Raw genomic sequence first — 20,739 nt, 5'->3', positions numbered from 1 at the left:
CCCTGTAGTACACCACACTTTACATTTTTACATTAGAGAACCTTCCATTGAAGAAAACCCTCTGAGTTCTATTGGATAGATAGCTCTGAATCCATGATATAGCAGAGGTTGAAAAGCCATAACATATACAGTTGAAGTCGGAAGTTTACATACACTTAGGTTGGAGTCATTAAAACTCGTTTTTCAACCACTCCAAAAATGTCTTGTTAACAAACTATAGTTTTGGCAAGTTGGTTAGGACATCTACTTTGTGCATGACACATGTACATTTTACCTATTAATTGTTTACAGACAGATTATTTCACTTATAATTCACTATATCACAATTCATTTTGGGTCAGAAGTTTACATACACTAAGTTGACTGTGCCTTTAACCTCTTGGTGTTCCCCTAGGATAGGGGGCGCTAAAGCGATTTTTGAAAAAAATTCGTGCCCATTTTAAACGGCCTCCTACTCAAACTCAGAAGCTAGGATATGCATATAATTAATACTTGTGGATAGAAAACACCCTAAAGCCTAAAGTTTCTAAAACTGTTTGAATGGTGTCTGTGAGTATAACAGAACTCATATGCCAGTCAAAACCCCGAGGCAGATCGAAACAGGAAGTGGAATTCTGAATTGCGAACTCAACTTCATCACGTTGCCTATTAATCACACCGTGAGCTATGGTTCATTGAGCACTTCCTATTGCTTCCACTAGATGTCCCCAGTCTTCACAAATTGGTTTGAGCCTTCTACTGTTAAAATTGAATGAATGAGACGCTGTGGAACGTGGTCACACGGAGAGGGCCATCACCATTATGACGCCGGCGCCCCTGGTTACCCTCCCCTTTCGAAACGTTTTGAAACACAATGCAATCGTCCCCCTCGAATCTTATTGGCTCTCTTGTTGAAACAGGCCCTGAAGATTTATGTTATACAACGTTTGACATGTTTGAACGAACCTAAATGGGAAAAAAATGCTTTTTGTCGAAATGGCTGTCCCGTGGCCGATGGAGGATTTGGATCAGCCTTCAGACGCGCTAACGAGTACAAGCTAATGGAACATAATGGATGAACTTTTTCGAACGAAAATACATTTGTTGTGGACCTGGGATTCCTGGAAGTGCTTTCTGATGAAGACAACCAAAGGTAAGGGATTATTGACAATAGTATACAAGACTAGATGTGATATGCGATTGTTCCAAGATGGCGCTGACATGTAACGTTAGCCTATTTTTCAGAGTATCGCATCCCCTTTCATCGCAAAGTATGATTACCCAGTAAAGTTAATTTTAAATCTGGTATTACAGGTGCTTTCAAGAGATATTCATCTATAAATCTTACAATGACAATATTACATTTTAAAAATGTTTTCGAATAGTAATTTAGTAAATTGTAGCTCTGTTTCATCGGATGCATTTGAGGGAAAATAGTTAGTCAACGTTACGCACCGATGTAAAATGCTGTTTTTATATATAAATATGAACTTTATCGAACAAAAGAATGCATGTATTGTGTAACATGATGTCCTAGGTGTGTCATCTGATGAAGATTGTCAAAGGTTAGTGCTGCATTTAGCTGTTTTTTGGTTAATTGTGATGCATGTGGTTGGTCGGAAAATGGCTATGTGGCTACTTTTACGATATACTCCTCTAACATAATCTAATGTTTTGCTTTTGCTGTAAAGCCTTTTTGAAATCGGAAAATGTGGTTCGATTCAGGAGAGGTGTATCTATAAAACGATATAATTTGAATTTTTTAAATATTTTTTTAAATTATTACATTTTGTTATGCTAATGGCGATATGATTTTTCGCTGGATGTGAGGCCGCACAGGGGTTAAACAGCTTGGAAAATTCCAGAAAATGATGTCATGGCTTTAGAAGCTTCTGATAGGCTAATTAACATAATTCGGAGGTCAATTGGAGGTCTACTTGTGGATGTACTTCAAAGCCTATCTTCAAACTCAGCCAAGACCTCAGAAAAAGAAATTGACGACCTCCACAAGTCTGGTTCATCCTTGGGAGCAATTTCCAAACGCCTGAAGGCACAACGTTCATCTGTACAAACAATAATATGGAAGTATAAACACCATGGGACCACACAGCCGTTATACCGCTAAGGAAGGAGACGCGTTCTGTCTCCTAGAGATGAACATACTTTGGTGGGAAAAGTGCAAATCAATCCCAGAACAACAACAAAGGACCTTGTGAAGATGTTGGAGGAAACAGGTACGGGAAGTATCTATATCCACAGTAAAAGGAGTGCTATATTGACATAACCTGAAAAGCCGCTCAGTTAAAGAAGAAGCCACCGCTCCAAAACCACCATAAAAAAGTCAGACTACAGTTTGCAACTGCACATGGGGACAAAGATTGTACTTTTTGGATATTTGCCTGGTCTGATGAAACAAAAATAGAACTGTTTGGCCATAATGACCATCGTTACGTTTGGAGGAAAAAGGGGGACGCTTGCAAGCCGAAGAACACCATCCTAACCATGATGCACGGGGTGGCAGCATCATGTTGTGGGGTTGCTTTGCTGCAGGAGGGACTGGTGCACTTCACAAAATAGATGTCATCATGATGTAGGAAAATTATGTGGGTATATTGAAGCAACATCTCAAGACATCAGTCAGGAAGTTAAAGCTTGGTCACAAATGGGTCTTCCAAATGGACAATGACCCCAAGCATACTTCCAAAGTCATGGCAAAATGGCTTAAGGACAACAAAGTCAAGGTATTGGAGTGGCCATCACAAAGCCCTGACCTCAATCCTATAGAACATTTGTGGGCAGAACTGAAAAAGCGTGTGCGAGCAAGGAGGCCTATAAACTTGACTCAGTTACACCAGCTCTGTCAGGAGATTAAATGTATTTGGTTAAGGTGTATGTAAACTTCCGACTTCAACTGTACATTTTCTCAACAACAGGTTATGGTCAATCATTTCACAGACTGAACTGAAATCTAACAGTACACCTCCCACAGTCCATCTTCAGTTTCTTCGAGTTCATTTCCCTCACTTTGTCCTCAGACTGTCCAGGTCCAATGTGGAGATTCTGCATTTCCGTCTGCAACATTGTTCTGCCTTGATTGTCCCTCGAAATAATCACATTTCTCTGTCATTGTTATCATGCATTCACATACAGATCTGATGTGCTCTCTCAATGACTTACAGAATCATGTTTAAGCTCATTGAGCTGACCCTGGGAGAACTGCAAGCTGTTCTTCAGGCCCTGCACCTGTCTGGTCAGGTTGTCTATGAATTGCGTGGTAGGCTATACTGGTCAATTCTGCTGTCTGCGAATGATGTAGTGATTTCCCATTTGCAAGGGTTATTTATCTCTCCCTACAACTAATTGCTCCGTTTGAGGGACACTCCCCCACCGAAGGAGACTCGCAAACGAGGGGGAGGGCTAAGGGGGTATTAGGATTGAGCCTTACAACCCTGAAGGCACAGGTGATCAGCTGACCTTCATCTGACCTACAAACAGACTGGGAATGGACATGGGGCCAAGTCTCTAAGTCATAGCACCCTTGGGGGTCTGTATCAGACACACAAATATACATGCATGCATTCACAGACACATCCACACACACGTGCACACAAGTACACATACACACACGTACACACATACACACACACTAGTGATGCACACGTTAATTCATAACCCAAATTTCCCCGCGGTTATAAGGCGGGCGGGTTTAGGGTCATGAAATATTGTGTGGATGAAGGGTGGGTGGGTGGCAGTCGGGTTGAATAAAGAGAAAAAATGCATTAAATTCTTATGCAGTTCTTATCTATAGGCTACATTGAGGCTTTCTTTCATAATTTTTACCTGGATTTGGTGTGTAGTGTAAGCATAAGCTTTAGGGCCTAACTGTAGCATGCCAAATACACAGCAATTGCAAAATGCTTTTGAGAACTTGGGCAGGTAAAGTTAACGTGTATCCACTAAGGCAAAAGGGACAATGCCGGAGTGTAATTTAATAAGAGAAAACTGCTAAATGGAGAGTTGAAAATAAGGAGAAGGGAGGGCCAGAACAGTAGTCTAATGTTTAGGAAAGATTTGGTGAAGTGGTAAAAGGATGATACACTACATGACCAAAAGTATGTGGACACCTGCTCGTCGAACATCTCATTCCAAAATCATAGGTATTAATATGGATTTAGTCCCCCCTTTGCTGCTATTACAGCCTCCACTCTTCTGGGAAGGCTTTTCACTAGATGTTGGAACAGGGACTTGCTTCCATTCAGCCACAAGAGCATTAGGGCACTCATGTTGGACAATTAGGCCTGGCTCACAGTTGTCATTACAATTCATCCCAAAGGTGTTGGATGGGGTTGAGGTCAAGGCTCTTAGCAGGCCAGTCAAGTTCTTCCACACCGATCTCGACAAACCATTTCTGTATGGACCTTGCTTTGTTCACGGGGTCATTGTCATGCTGAAACAGGAAAGGGCCTTCCCCAAACTGTTGCCACAAAGTTGGATGCACAGAATCCTCTAAGATGTCATTGTATGCTGTAGCGTTAAGATTTCCCTTCACCAGAACTAAGGGGTCCGAACCATGAAAAACAGCCCCAGAACATTTTTCCTCCTCCACCAAACTTTAAAGTTGGCACTATGCATTGGGGCAGGTAGCGTTCTCTTGGCATCCACCAAACCCAGATTTGTCCGTCGGATTGCCAGATGGTGAAGTGTGATTCATCACGCTAGAGAACGTGTTTCCACTGCTACAGAGTCCAATGTTGTGGCGAGCTTTACACCACTCCAGCCGACGCTTGGCATTGCGTATGGTGATCTTAGGCTTGTGTGCGTCTGCTCGGCAATGGAAACCCATTTCATGAAGCTCCCGACAAACAATTATTGTGCTGACGTTGCTTCCGGAGGCAGTTTGGAACTCGGTAGTGAGTGTTGCAACAAAGGACAGTTTTTTCAGGCTTCAGTGCTCGGCGGTCACGTTCTGTGTGCTTATGTGGCCTATGACTTCACGGCCGAGCCATTGATTCTCCTAGACGTTTCCACTTCACAATAACAGCACTTACAGTTTACCGGGGCAGCTCTAGCAGGGCATTGACGAACTGGCTTGATGGTAAAGGGTTATCCTATGACAGTGCCATGTTGAAAGTCACTGAGGTCTTCATTAAGGCCATTCTTCTGCCAATGTTTGTCCACGGCGATTGCATGACTGTGTGCTCGATTTTATACACCTGTCAGCAACGGGTGTGGCTGAAATAGCCAAATTCAGTAAGTTGAAGTGATGTCCACATATTTTTGTATATATAGTGTAGCAGCAGCTATGTTATGAGTGAATGATTGTGAAGCGCTATAAAAATTTGACAGTCACAAGACGGGGACAAAATTGTACGTCAAGGGAGCTGTAGGCCTACTGTTCAGATGACCTAAATGGATAGTAGCTGAACTGAAATCTGGACACTGACTGTAGGTCTATAACCTCTCACATACTCTTCTATATAATATTAACTCCTGCAGAATTAAGCAGAATCTTGAGAATTAATGCATGGTTAGGGACCGTCTGTAAAGGTGCTTTTTTTTTATCAGCATCATAAAACTGTCATCTGGACATTTTGCACGGAAAATCCCCCAAAACATTTTGGAGTTAGCCTATGCATTTTCCCTAAATGTCTTTTCTTTTCGAGAGAAGCATATATGAAAGAGAAAACAAACTTTACCAAAACATTCATTTTATTGAAGCATTCATTCTAGGGCAACAAGTAATGACAGAAGGGAAACTGCATAAGTTGTCTAACAAATTGCCTACCAAAATGGCCGAAATTATAACCAGAAACATAGGCTTATCTAAAAAGGCCTGTCAAGAAATTGCTCTTCCATCGCTGACTGTTCAGCACATTTTCTATATTTGAGGGTTAGGGTCGGGTGCGGGATTCACATTTTCACTTCGTCACATGCAGTCGGGCGCATCCCTAACACACACACACACACACACACACACACACACACACACACACACACACACACACACACACACACACACACACACACACAGCTTAGTGATTCATGCTCCAGCTACTCTCCATCTGCCATGACTCATTCTATAGCAGAAGTGTGTGTATCAGGTGTGTGACATGTCCATGTATCTGTCTGTCCCTGCTGCAAGAACATGTTCAAAATGTCAATGATCTAGCTCATCTCCATCTTTGCCTTTTTTTCAGGGCTCGATGTCCGGAGGCAATCTCTCTCTCTCTTTCTCTCTCGCTCTCTCTCTGTCAGTCTCTATTTCTCCTGCTGTTATCCATTGTATTATACTGTAGGGTGATGGACTGTAATGGAATACCCCCCCCTTCTATCCCTCCCTCCCGCAGGCATTCATGTCTATGTTCCAGATCTTAACCCAGGAGGGTTGGGTGGATGTGATGGACCAAACTCTTGTGGCTGTTGGTCAAATGTGGGCTCCTGTAGTGGCTATCTACTTCATCCTCTACCATCTGTTCGCTACTCTGGTAAGGGCTCTGTCTGCACAGTGTACATCCTAATATATTCCATTTAGCAGACACTTTATTCAGTAACCTACAGTCAGTACATACCATAGAATGATTAGAATGAATAGATCTAATTCTATGGTGCATACATTTTTTTGTATATCTGATCCCTGTGGGAATTACACCCACAATCTATTGACCATTTTGAATTTGTATTGTTGTCCTCAGGGCACCATTGTAAATGAGACCCTGGTCTCTATGGGTTGTTACCTGACGAAGGCTATTGTAATGTTCTATAGTATATGTGGGTGTAGGAAGGAAGGATGGAAGCACAAGAGCAGAATACCATTGTGCTGGCTTGCTTTCTTTTAATGAAAGGCTCTTCACAGCCTCACTGTGGATAAGTCTGACCTTATTCAATGTATTGATAAGGCCTCTTGTCTCTACACAACCTTATGACCTCGTAGTGGAATATTCTATCACACCTTTGCTACCGTGGATTGAAAGATTTCTACACTTGCTCACAATCTCATGGTGTGATATAGTATGTCGAGAGACATTGTTTGAAAATATAAAAAAGAAAGCTTTGTAAATAATGAAACATTGATCTGACAAAGGAGTACGTCTCTGTGTAATCAAAAACCAACCTATATTATTCTACGGTGTAGGACAGGCCAGTAACTTTTCCATCAAATGAATGTGCTGTGTCCAGTCGCACACAGACCTGTATGGTTACACAAGGTGGCCACCTGTGGATTCAAACCTAACAGCCATTTACATAGCTCCAGTTGCATATCATTTTTTTAAATATGTGTATTCACATTTATTTTGAAGTATGTAATTTTTTTACTTGAATTTTAATATTTTAAACAATATTAGCTTAGTGTTTGAATCAGATACATTTTTATTGAGCTACATTTTCAAATCCAATCAAAAGTAATAATAGCCAAAGGCTATGAGACACAAGGACAGATTGCATGTGTATTACATTTTTATTCAGTCAATATGATGATAATGACAAACAATTCTAATGTTAATACATTTAGGAAATGCAACCACATGCAATGAGATGGTGCTCGCCCACCATGACTACATGTAAAGTTTGTGGAGATTGGTTGATGGGAGTTGAGTTGAGTCCCTATCCTCATCAGACCCTCTGTCTCTTCCGATTGGTTCCCTGAGATTCAGAACTTATTGGACAAGGATCTGAATCCCATGTTCTCTTCCGGGCGACCCTTGTCAGACTGTCTCTGATCTGACCTGATAATAATACAAATAACAATACATTTAATTTTAAACCAAGGACACTAGCCTACATAGGAATAAAAATAAAAGCACTAAAACAAATAGGAAAAACTAGATTGAGATAGAATACCTCTTCAGTTTCATCCAGGATATGCAACTTAAAGGGTTGAGCTCCCTCATCCTCTTACAGGGGACCTATGGTGACACCATAGGGACAAGGAAACTGTCAGAGTCCTCTGACCTTCTCTTCCTCTTGGAGGGCAGGCCCTCTGGCTGAAAGCCTCCTGGGCAACCAGAAGTGTCCTATTCAGTGGCTCTTTTTCTGGAGATGCTTGGCTTCATAGAGACGTCCTCCTCTGATCCTTCTCTCTTGGAAGGTGAGTTCTCTGGCTGGGAGCTGACTGGTTCATTCCCTACTGTGTCTGAATCCATGCTCCTGAACCAGGTGACCCTTGGTGACACCATCACAGTTGCAAGGGCACAGTCAGGCCCTCTGGGGATCTCAATGGTGGAGCTCTGGGATTCTTCATCGTGCTCGCCCACCATGGCCTCCATGACCTCCAGGAGCGTGGTCACTGCGTTATTTTGCACAACATTTTTTAGGCCTACCTATATAAAAAGAGAAAAAAAATCTGCATCTCTGCCCATCCTGGCAAGAGTGGCCAAAAGAGTGTTTAGCGTCATCCCCAGTGGCTCTGCAAGTGAGGAGAGGATATTCTCTGCTGCTGGCCAGCTCTTCAGAAACCATCGCATTAGCCTGAAGCCACAGACTGGCCAAACTCAGATTTCTAAAAATGAATTATAAAAATGAATTCAAAGGCACTGTCTTTTTTTTCATGAACAATGCGAGGGATTTCCAACCGCTCAACTCCACTAACATGCCACCAAAGAGGTGATACTGGCCAAATGAGCCACATTTACGTGTCTTTAAAAACAACCTTTAACAAATTACAAAATACCGCTACTTGTGTTATGATGTGTAGCATTACAAAACTTAATAGCCTATAGTTTTTTTGTTTATTACTTTCCTAAAATAATAATTGTACACTTCACAGTTCAGCTGTCAGAGATTTGAACACTAACGGCATTCGATGCATGGGCCTATAGACTTAGGCGTTCACTGTATGATATTAATATATAAAAACAATTATATAAAGGAAGAGAAGTTTAGTTTAGGCTACTGCTTATGCTATACAGATCTGGGCGTACAAAAGGAGGCACATTTTTTATCTGAATATTTTTTATTATGATAAGCATTGTATTGTTAGATTATAAGAGTAACTCTGGTAGGCCTAAAACATTCTTCCTCACCTGAAGTTGAACAGTTCGTGTCAGATGGAGCACCGGTGCGCACTGCCTTCATATCACAGGCCTGCAGTATAATAGCCTAATAGCCACACTACACCAAACCTTAATAAAAGTTTCTAAACATTATTAGGATAATATCAAAAGTAATCAAGCCAATTTTTATAGGAAAAATACGAGCAGGAAATTATATTGCGGCAAACACAACATTACAGTTGGAACTTAATTTGGCCAAAGAAAATGGCTCAACAGAATGAAACAAAACATACATTTTAATTTGTTTAAATAGCTGTTATTTACTAATCGCTCTTATCCAGAGGGACTTACAGGAGCACTTAGGGTTAAGTGCCTTGCTCATGGGCACATAGACCTATTCTTCAGCTAAGGGATTCAAACCAGTGATCTTTCGATTACTAGTCCAATGCTTTGAACTACCAGACTACCTACTGGCTGAACTGGTTTAATTCTTAAAAGTCTAAGCCATGGGGGGGGAATAAGGTTGAAGTGTCTGTCCTATATCTAGGAGATATAAGAAAGTATATTTAACACCTTACCTCCATACTTCCATCAATTTGTATGGGTTGCCTTTAGACGAGTCCTCTGACACTTGTGGTGGTCGTAGAGCAAGAGGGAGAACACTATTGTGTTCGTGAGAGTCTCTCCTTTCTGTAGAGATATTAGTTGTAGACCAAACCATCCGGATGCTACAGACTTTTTCCTGAGAAGACCGATTTTCGGGATGTCTCCTGGTCTGACAAACAGAGCTGTGTCTCTGCCACTTTCCACCGCAGATGCGGAAAGCGACATAGGCGGATATTGTAGATTGAGATGCAGCCCATGCAAAAACAAACTGATATCTCTAACTTAAACTGACAGATTTAGATTTTTTTACTATGTTGCTTAGCTTGATGCACCGGTGTGTCGGTAGACTCTAGGGGGTTTTAAACCTTCAAAGGTTTTGAACCGGCTATATTGCAGCAATTACCAAGAAAGGCTAGTGCCTACCATACCCAACAAATGACAGCAATAGGCTAATGATATTTATTTTACAACAGGCCTACTTAAAACCTAGCACAGAGCACAGAATTAAAAAGACAGACAGAACTTAATTTAGCTAACGGAAATTTCTCCACAGAATGAAACAAAACACGTTTAGCATATTTAAATGACCACACCTGTGGAAATCCACTTTTTTTGTACTGAGTGGAGACATTTATCCTGCTTATACCACGGTTGCCAAAGAAAGCAATTATAAAGCACACATTTACTGGCAGAAATTACATGTTTTCATTGAAATTCATACTTTTTCATCCTCTCACCAAACCTGGTTGTTAGTGCGTTGCCAGTGTCCATTGCCCAGTTGTTCATTATTTTTGTTCTATATATATGGACGTGACCCAGTCGTTCATTCAATTGCTTCAATTACTGTGCAGGCTGGCATCGTTCTTATCCCTTGTTTGTCAGCTAACCAACTACGGCTAACACAGTCACGTCGAACAGTGCAGTCAGAATAACAGCAGAGTAACTGCATCTGCATTTGGTTAAGCTGTTTTCCTGTAAAATGTATTTGGATATATCCATAACAATGAGCTGATTATGCGCAAATACGCCTGGCATAGAAAAGTTAACTCTCTCGTCAGGACACTGTTCATTACTTTAGAGGAGGTCGTTTTGCAAATGAAACACTCGGCTAAAAGCTAGCTAAATAGTTTGTTGCTAGCAAATCGGCCAATATAATAACCACTTTCAACAATACCAGTTGATTAAAACAGCTGGTCAAACTATTAACATGTGGGAGGATTTGACAGCATCGCTTGCGTCATGACTGCAACATTGAAGTAACAAATAAATTCATGTTCATCACCCACCATGTTAGGTCATCAAATGCACAAAGCTTCTCTCTTAGACTTAGACTTGTATGCTAGAGATCTATATATGAGCCCGGAGGGCAGGGGGCTTGACTGGTCATGGATTGTGTGCATAATGTCCAAAGCTATTTGTCCCCCTTCTTCCTCACTTGTTTTTTTATAGATGTCACTGAGGGGTTCCTGGCTTTCTCCAATGATCTTCCCACTAAATTGTATTACCCTGTTCAATGGATTCTGACTATTGTTCCCTAGAGCACCAAAGCACCTCACAATATTAAAAGCAAGGATGGATTCTATTCGGATTCTATAAAGCATACGCACCCTTTCTCCCAGATTGATAGATACACATGTACTGTATATTCACATGTATTTTGAAGTGGATATATTTCTTTTTTTTTTTATTTGAAGCTTTTAAACAATCTTAGTTTAGTGTGTCAGTCAGATGCATTTTCATTAGCTACATATTCAAATCCAATCTCAAGAAATGATAGCCATTAAAATACCCAAGGACAATGAGATTGCAGGTCTACTTCATTTTTCATAATGTAAGAAGACTAAGAATAATAGTAGTACATTTAGTAAATGTCAGCATCAAATCAAGAGAAATGCAACATGCAATGAAATGGTGCTCGCCCACCATGACTACATGAAAAGTTTTGGGGAGATTGGTTGATGTCAGTTGAGTCCCTATCCTCATCAAACCCTCTGTCTTTTCCGATTGGTTCCCTGAGACTGAGAACCTCCTGGGCAAAGAGCTGAATCCTGTGTCCTCTTCCGGGCGACCCTTGTCACACTGTCACTGTCCTCATCTGACCTGATAAAAATACAATATCAATAAGTTTCATTTTAAAGTCAACCAAGGACACTGTAGCCTACAGCACAAAAGCAAACATTAAATACTAGATTAAAAACAGAGCCAAATATGGAATACCTCTTCAGTTTCATCCAGAATGTGCAACTACAAGGATCAAGCTTGCACAAGGTTTGGTTGTTTTTGAGGAGAATCTCGAATTTGTCTCTATAAAGTTGCAAATATAGAACGCATTGATGGTTTCCATAGAATTAGGAATTAGAATCTCTATGCTGATTTCCTTGTGATGCAGTCATAACGGTGGTAAGGGAGAAATGGAGATTCACCTTGATGTTCAGGTTCCAATAAAACACTTTTCCTGTGAAGGGACATCTTATGTTCAGTGGTTCATTCAACCAAAAACAGGACATTTTAAAACATTTTACAAAACTTCAAATAGCACCACTCATACCGGTACCAATAATACAGATTTTTTTCAATCAACATCCCCCTCTATTTGAAATATGCATTGTGATATTCTTCTCAGAAGAATAAGACATGGGTTCAAATACTTGAACTGTCCTTTCAAATACATTTGCTTGCATTGTGAGTTTGATTGCATGGAATTTATCCTTGCTTGGAGTGCCAGATCGGCGGGGTTTGCAGACTTTTCTATTGGTTCATTTAGCTAGGCAAGCTCAAACGGGCACACATAACATATTTGATAAGATTTTTCAAGTATTTGAAACCCAGATCTGGAATAAGGTGTTAGAGATCTCATTCCCCAGCATTGTGATATCATCCTATAAACAGGACATCCTTTAAGGACTTGGATGATGACTCTGCACATTGTAACAAACATATTGAGCTCGAGGAGTATCATTGATAGAATATGTCACATCCAAAATAGCATCCATAAAGCTTGCCCCTGCATTCAATTTCCAACTAGACATTTAGTATTTGGTAGCGACTACTCTTCCTGGTGTCCAAACAGTAAACACAACAAATAATATACACTGCTCAAAAAAATAAAGGGAACACTTAAACAACACATCCTAGATCTGAATGAAATAAATAATCTTATTAAATACTTTTTTCTTTACATAGTTGAATGTGCTGACAACAAAATCACACAAAAATAATCAATGAAAATCCAATTTATCAACCAATGGAGGTCTGGATTTGGAGTCACACTCAAAATTAAAGTGGAAAACCATACTACAGGCTGATCCAACTTTGAAGTAATGTCCTTAAAACAAGTCAAAATGAGGCTCAGTAGTGTGTGTGGCCTCCACGTGCCTGTATGACCTCCCTACAACACCTGGGCATGCTCCTGATGAGGTGGCGGATGGTCTCCTGAGGGATCTCCTCCCAGACCTGGACTAAAGCATCCGCCAACTCCTGGACAGTCTGTGGTGCAACGTGGCGTTGGTGGATGGAGCGAGACATGATGTCCCAGATGTGCTCAATTGATTCAGCTCTGGGGAACGGGCGGGCCAGTCCATAGCATCAATGCCTTCCTCTTGCAGGAACTGCTGACACACTCCAGCCACATGAGGTCTAGCATTGTCTTGCATTAGGAGGAACCCAGGGCCAACCGCACCAGCATATGGTCTCACAAGGGGTCTGAGGATCTCATCTCGGTACCTAATGGCAGTCAGGCTACCTCTGGCGAGCACATGGAGGGCTGTGCGGCCCCCCAAAGAAATGCCACCCCACACCATGACTGACCCACCGCCAAACCGGTCATGCTGGAGGATGTTGCAGGCAGCAGAACGTTCTCCACGGCGTCTCCAGACTCTGTCACGTCTGTCACATGTGCTCAGTGTGAACCTGCTTTCATCTGTGAAGAGCACAGGGCGCCAGTGGCGAATTTGCCAATCTTGGTGTTCTCTGGCAAATGCCAAACGTCCTGCACGGTGGACGTCGGGCCCTCATACCACCCTCATGGAGTCTGTTTCTGACCGTTTGAGCAGACACATGCACATTTGTGGCCTGCTGGAGGTCATTTTGCAGGGCTCTGGCAGTGCTTCTCCTGCTCCTCCTTGCACAAAGGCGGAGGTAGCCGTCCTGCTGCTGGGTTGTTGCCCTCCTACGGCCTCCTCCACGTCTCCTGACGTACTGGCCTGTCTCCTGGTAGCGCCTCCATGCTCTGGACACTACACTGACAGACACAGCAAACCTTCTTGCCACAGCTCGCATTGATGTGCCATCCTGGATGAGCTGCACTACCTGAGCCACTTGTGTGGGTTGTAGACTCCGTCTCATGCTACCACTAGAGTAAAAGCACCGCCAGCATTCAAAAGTGACCAAAACATCAGCCAGGAAGCATAGGAACTGAGAAGTGGTCTGTGGTCCCCACCTGCAGAACCACTCCTTTATTGGGGGTGTCTTGCTAATTGCCTATAATTTCCACCTGTTGTCTATTCCATTTGCACAACAGCATGTGAAATTTATTGTCAATCAGTGTTGCTTCCTAAGTGGACAGTTTGATTTCACAGAAGTGTGATTGACTTGGAGTTACATTGTGTTGTTTGTGTTCCCTTTATTTTTTTGAGCAGTGTACATAAATACACATACATAGCACTACATTGACATGACCATTTAGCCGTTCAGCAGATGCTGCCATCCAGAGCGACCCACAGCTAGTGCAGTATCCCAACCACGTATCCCAACGACGTATCACATGCATAATACGATACATGATACAATGTAAAATGCAATACAAAACGCATAAAAATGTCTATTTATATTTCAAACTCATAACATTCATGAAGATTGATTTTTTTTTTGAAGTGTGGAATGTTAGTTTGGCTTATGTGGTTGTGGAATGTTGATACATTTTACCCTCATAGACAAAAAGGTAGTAATATATAATATATGCAATTTAGTAGACGCTTTTATCCAAAGCAACTTAGTCATGTGTGCATATATTTTTGTATGGAATCAAAATCATCACCTATGGTCAACCATGTTCTACCAAATGAGCCACAAAGTAAAATGCTTGTGAACCGTATAACTCTTTCTGTAGTAGTAGCATGAGCAACTCTTTAATGAGTCCTTGTCTGTGGATGATTGACATAAAATACAATATGAGATGTTGAGATATGATTCAAATTAAAACTGCCTTGTTGGTTAAGGGCTTGTAAGGAAGCATTTCACTGTATGGTCTACACCTGTTGTATTCGGTATGTGACAAATACAATTTAATTTGAGTTTAAATGATGTAACTATGTCCAAAAAAATTGCCTCTCCCAATGGCATTTATATAATCAGTCAGTCAATCGGTTTTCAGATCAGAAAATGTTAACTCCAATTGTCAATTATGGCTGTAGTTTTGACTTCATCAAACCATGAAAGCACATACAGTGTATTTCAGTAAATGGACACTGATGTGTCGTACGGGTGGACAAAATGATCCACAACCGCATAGCATGACTCCAATCAGCAGCTGTGTTGATTACAGACCTGGGTTCATAGGATTTACATTTTTGGGACTGTTCCATTGGTTTCATTTAGCTAGGTAAGCTTAATCAAGTGCAACTAAAGTATGCTTAACCAAAACAAAACTGTTTGAACCCAGATGTGGTTGATTGTGACACTGCTTTTGACTGCTAATCAGAGTTGAGGACTTGAGCATTGACATTTGAACATTGGGCCTGTGATAGTGGAAGATATGAGATAACAAACCAGACTCAGACACAGCCAGACACAGAGGATGTTTTGAGGACAGAACACAGCACTAATACGAATAAGGAGCTTATTTCATTTTCAGAAAAAGCATCTGGTGATGCCATGACACTAACCTCTGAAAAAACAGCAGTAGTTCGGTGGTTAGTTTTCAGCATCTAGGAACATTCCATATCATTTGAAAATAAGTATTCTCATAAATCCCTTGTGGTTGTGTTGCAGATTCTGCTCAGCCTTTTCGTGGCCGTCATCCTTGATAATCTAGAGTTGGATGAAGACTTGAAGAAACTCAAACAAGTAAGTTCTGGTTTTCCTTTTAGGTTATTGACCTGTGGTTCAGACTTTTCCCAGAGCAGCCTTCGATTTATTCGACTTGAAATATGGGCAGTGTCATTATATTTAATTGAATCTGGTATTACAATAATAGTTCACCCCAATGTGTATCAAACATGTTCATGCCTAAGAAGAAGTGATACTGGATTCTAGAGTCAAGCTGAATCTATACAGTTGCCAGACAAAATTCATGCAGAGTATTTCCAATTAATTTAGTATTGACACCTGCACATTCCCAATATTGTGAATCAATGGTGCTCAAGCCTTGATCCTTGAATCCTTTGTATCCATCCGGGAATTAAAGCTGGTCTACAGTCCTCCCACTCTCAACATTCCCTACATATGGATTGCCTTGGACTTTATGAACTTTGGAATGGCCCCTGTGTGGTTTAAGCTCCAGTAACAACTGTTGGTCAACATAAGTGTTGGTTCTATTAAGTGTTGACCCACACACGCACATTCCATTAATCTGGACTGTACATAACGAGACCTGCTGGACACGGGCCAAAACAGAAGAGCAACAGACAATATTATTATTATATTTAGTTTTTACTTAACTTTTGCAGTTGTGATTTCCTGTGTGTCTCCTGTGTTTAGTATCACATGACATCACCACTAGGGATGTAGTGGAGCGTGAACATACGCCAATGATGTGTATACACCTTTCAGTGTGTGCTCACTTTTTTTTACCACTACATCACATTACATAATTGACATTCTCAGATTGGAGGGGAGTTCCCTTCTAGCTAAAATATCGATATGTCACATGGTTCATCACATCGTCATTGTTTCATTACTTTGATTGTTGTTGCATGATAATAATTACCACCATACCAGGGTTCCACAGTGACTTATAATATCTATGGTGGAATATACTGAGGTGGAATAGCCTCAGATATTGTCAGAATATGGGGGCCAACTTACTAACTGATCTCTCATTTCTCACCTTTGTGTGGCTGTTGTGTTCCATCATGACTCATTGTGCAATTAGCATGAAAAAGCAGTGCTGGTGACACACACACACACACACACATGCTGACAAACACACAAACAGGGGGACAGGGGCAATCATCAGAGCTCGGTTGGTGAACTTTAACAAGGTGTCTCCTGCATCATATGCAAATGCAGCGCTCCACCAGACGAGTATTCACGGAAAGGACTTTTCAATGTGCTTAGATTTAGCGACAAGAGCATTAGTGAGGTCGGGCACTGATGTTGGACGATTATGTCTGGCTTGCAGTCGGCGTTCCAATTCATCCCAAAGGTGTTCGATGGGGTTGAGGTAAGGGATCTGTGACGGCCAGTAAATTTCTTCCACACCTATCTCGACAAACCATTTCTATATGACCTTGCTTTGTGCACAGGTGCATTGTCATGTTGAAACAGGAAAGGTCCTTCCCCAAACTGTTACCACAAAGTTGGAAGCACAGAATCCTCTAGAATGTCGTTATACGCTGTAGCGTTAAGGTTTCCCATCACTGGAACTAAGGGCCTAGCCCGAACTATGAAAAACAGCTGCAGCCATTATTCCTTCTCCTCCTCCGCCAAACCCAGATTTGTCTGTCGAACTGCACGATGGTGAAGGGTGATTCATCACTCCAGAGAACGCATTTCCACTGCTCCAGAGTCCAATGGCGGCGAGTTTTACACCACTCCAGCCGACGCTTGGCATTGCGCATGGTGATCTTAGGCTTGTGTGCAGCTGCTCGGCCATGGAAACCCATTTCATGAAGGTCCTGACGAACAATTCTTGTGCTGTCGTTGCTTCCAGAGGCCATTTAGAATGCGGTAGTGAGTGTTGCAACCCAGGACAGACGATTTTTACGTGCTATGCACTCGGCGGTCCCGCTCTGTGAGCTTGTGTGGCCTACCACTTCGCGGCTGACCCGTTCTTGCTCCTAGACGATTCCACTTCACAATAACAGCACTTACTGTTGACCGGGGCAGCTCTTGCAGGGCAGATTTGATGGTGCTATGGTGAAAGTGACTGAGCTCTTCAGTAAGGCCATTCTACTGCCAATGTTTGTCTATTGAGATTGCATAGCTGTGTGCTCGATTTTATACACCTGTCAGTAATGGATGTGGCTTAAATAGCCAAATCCACAAATTTTAAGGGGTGTCCTCATACTTTTGTGTATACAGTGCATTTGGGAAGTATTCAGACCCCTTCCCTTTTTCCACATATTGTTACCTTACATCCTTATTCTAAAAGGGATTAAATAAATTGTTTCCCTCATCAATCTATACACAATACCCCATAATGACAAAGCGAAAACAGGTTCTTGTGTATTAAAAGCAAAAAACAGAAATACCTCATTTACTTAAGTGTTCACACCCTTTGCTATGAGACTCAAATTGAACTCCGGTGCATCCTGTTTCCATTGATAATCCTTCAGATGTTTCTACAACTTGGAGTCCACCTGTGGTAAATTGACTTGATTGAAAATTATTTGGAAAGGCACACACCTGTCTATATAAGGTCTCACAGTTGAAAGAGCATGTCAGAACAAAAACCAAGCCATGAGGTCTAAGGAATTGTCCGTAGTGCTCCGAGACAGGATTGTGTCAAGGCACCAATTCTTTTTACAGCATTGAAGGTCCCCAAGAACACAGTGGAAGAAGTTTAGAACCACCAAGACTCTTCTTAGAGCTGGCCACCCGGCCAAACTGAGCAGTTGGGGGAGAAGGGCCTTGGTCAGGGAGGTGACCAAGAACCCAATGGTCACTCTGACAGTGCTCCAGAGTTCCTCTGTGGAGATGGGAGAACCTTCCAGAAGGACAACCATCTTTACAACACTCCACCAATCAGGCCTTTATGGTAGAGTGGCCAGACGGAGGCTACTCCTCAGTAAAAGGCACACTTGGTGCCTTTTGGAGTTTGCCAAAAGCCACCTAAAGGACTCTCAGACCATGAGAAACAAGATTATCTGGTCTGATGAAACCAATATTGAACTTTTTGGCCTGAATGCCAAGTGTCACGTCTTGAGGAAACCTGGCACCATCCCTACGGTGATCCATGGTGGAGGCAGCATCATGCTGTGGGGAAGTGTTTCAGTGGCAGGGACTGGGAGGATCGAGGGAAATATTAACAGAGCAAAGTACAGAGAGATCCTTGATGAAAACATTCTCCAGAGCGCTCAGGACCTCAGACTGGAGTGAAGTTCCACCTTCCAACAGGATAACGACTCTAAGCACACAGCCAAGACAACGCAGGAGTGGCTTCGGGACACACCTCTGAATGTCCTTGAGTGGCCCAGCCAGAGCCCGGACTTTAACTAGATCGAGCATCTCTGGAGAGACCTGAAAATAGCTGTACAGCGACGCTCCCCATCCAATCTGACAGAGCTTGAGAGGATCTGCAGAGAAGAATGGGAGAAACTCCCCTAATACAGCTGTGCCAAGTTTGTAGCGTCATACCCAACAAGACTAGAGGCTGTAATTGCTGCCAAAGGTGCTTCAACAAAGTACTGATTAAAGGCTCTGAATACTTATGTAAATGTTGCTGTTTTTTATTTTTAATAAATGCGCAGACATTAAAAAAAAACAGTTTTTGCTCTGTCATTATGGGGTATTATGTGTAGACTGATGAGAAAAAAAATATGATTTAATCAATTTTAGAATAAGGCTGTAACTTAACAAAATGTGGAAAAAGGCAAGGGGTCTGAATACATTTCGAATGCAATGTATAGTGTGTTTGTGCATCTAACTTTCACACTCATCATTTTTCACGATTCATTCATGATTATCCGTAATCATTGTAGCATCCACATTAATGTAAAAGTGTTTGGAAACATGTTTACACAGAAGTGAATTTGTCCGAATACTTTTGGTCCCCTAAAATGGAATGACTATTAACAAAAAGTGCTGTAATTTCAAAACAGTTCAACTGATATGGATGAATACCCTCACATTAAAGCTGACAGCCTGCACTTTAACCTCAGTCATATTATTTAAAATCCAATGTGCTGGAGTAAAGAGACAAAATATCAAATCATTTGTTACTGTCCTAATACTTTTGTTGCTCACTGTATATTTCACTGTTCATTTCATGTATATGATCACTGTTTATGGTAGAGAGCAGCATTTGAATGGTTGAATGTGATGTAATGTGTATTCTTTTCCACTGTGATGCTACCACATCTCAACCAGAAATATTTCAGATAGACTTTTGGGTATTTCCTTAAACCAATGTCAATCAAATGATCAATTAATCGATCTATCAAACCAATCAATCAAACAAACTATGATTTAAGTGTATATTTTTTGTTCAAACTTTTTTTTAACTGAAAAGCCAGGCAAAACTGACAAGCCGTATATCAATGATACTTTCCTGGGGAACCTTGAACACAGAGCCCATGCATGCATGATCTTCCCTGGGACATTGTTAATCCTTTCCTTTTCACAGTCTGCCGCGCCCGTAGACAATTGTCATGCTCAAATTAATTGGAAATAATGGAAAAACAAATTGAAGGTGAATAATCTATTCAAAATGTGTATTCATGCAAATCTTTGAACTCAGTATAGGTATTACAGTTTTTGGATCCAAACTGCCTCTGCAGATATTGGAAAGTGGAGGCAATCACAGGCAGCTTTTGATCTAAACAGAAGGTCGAAACATTGATGGAAAATCTTGTAGTTCATAATGTCATATGTGTGTGTGTGTGTGTGTGTGTGTGTGTGTGTGTGTGTGTGTGTGTGTGTGTGTGTGTGTGTGTTAACAGCAAAACCATTTGAACATGCCAATTACCTCCGCTCGAGGCAAATGTATTTCAATTCCATCTATAAAAGCTACGTGTGTACGACGTACGTGTGTACAGTTGGTTGTGTGAGTGTGGAAATGTATAATTTGTTCATGTGGTACAGTGTTCATGTTAACGGTAGAATGAGAACAAAATGAAATTGACATTTCCATTGCTGAGTAAGGACTCATGTATATGTCTCTCTTTGAAATATGCCTACCTGTCCTTAGCTATCTCTTTAAGATGTGCTGTAGTTAGAAACATAGTGAGTTAAGTCATGATACTTAAATGATTCAAGCAAGTCCTGATATGCAAATGATTTAAGC

General features: G+C 41.4%; 1 protein-coding gene across 3 annotated transcripts in view; it reads left to right on the top strand.

Moving 5' to 3' along the window:
- nalcn (sodium leak channel, non-selective) overlaps positions 1–20,739 on the top strand; it is a 357,726-nt gene that overhangs the window by 215,428 nt on the left and 121,559 nt on the right. For all 3 annotated transcript variants that reach the window (XM_014163790.2, XM_014163789.2, XM_014163792.2), the window contains 2 exons: positions 6,327–6,464; positions 15,564–15,638. In XM_014163790.2, coding sequence (XP_014019265.1) covers positions 6,327–6,464; positions 15,564–15,638 — 213 coding nt within the window. The remainder of the gene's footprint in view (positions 1–6,326; positions 6,465–15,563; positions 15,639–20,739) is intronic.

This window comes from Salmo salar, chromosome ssa21, assembly GCF_905237065.1.
Source record: "Salmo salar chromosome ssa21, Ssal_v3.1, whole genome shotgun sequence".
Classification (NCBI taxonomy): Eukaryota; Metazoa; Chordata; class Actinopteri; order Salmoniformes; family Salmonidae; genus Salmo; species Salmo salar.
Note: the sequence above shows the minus strand (reverse complement) of the source record. Positions and strands in the feature narration are given on the sequence as shown.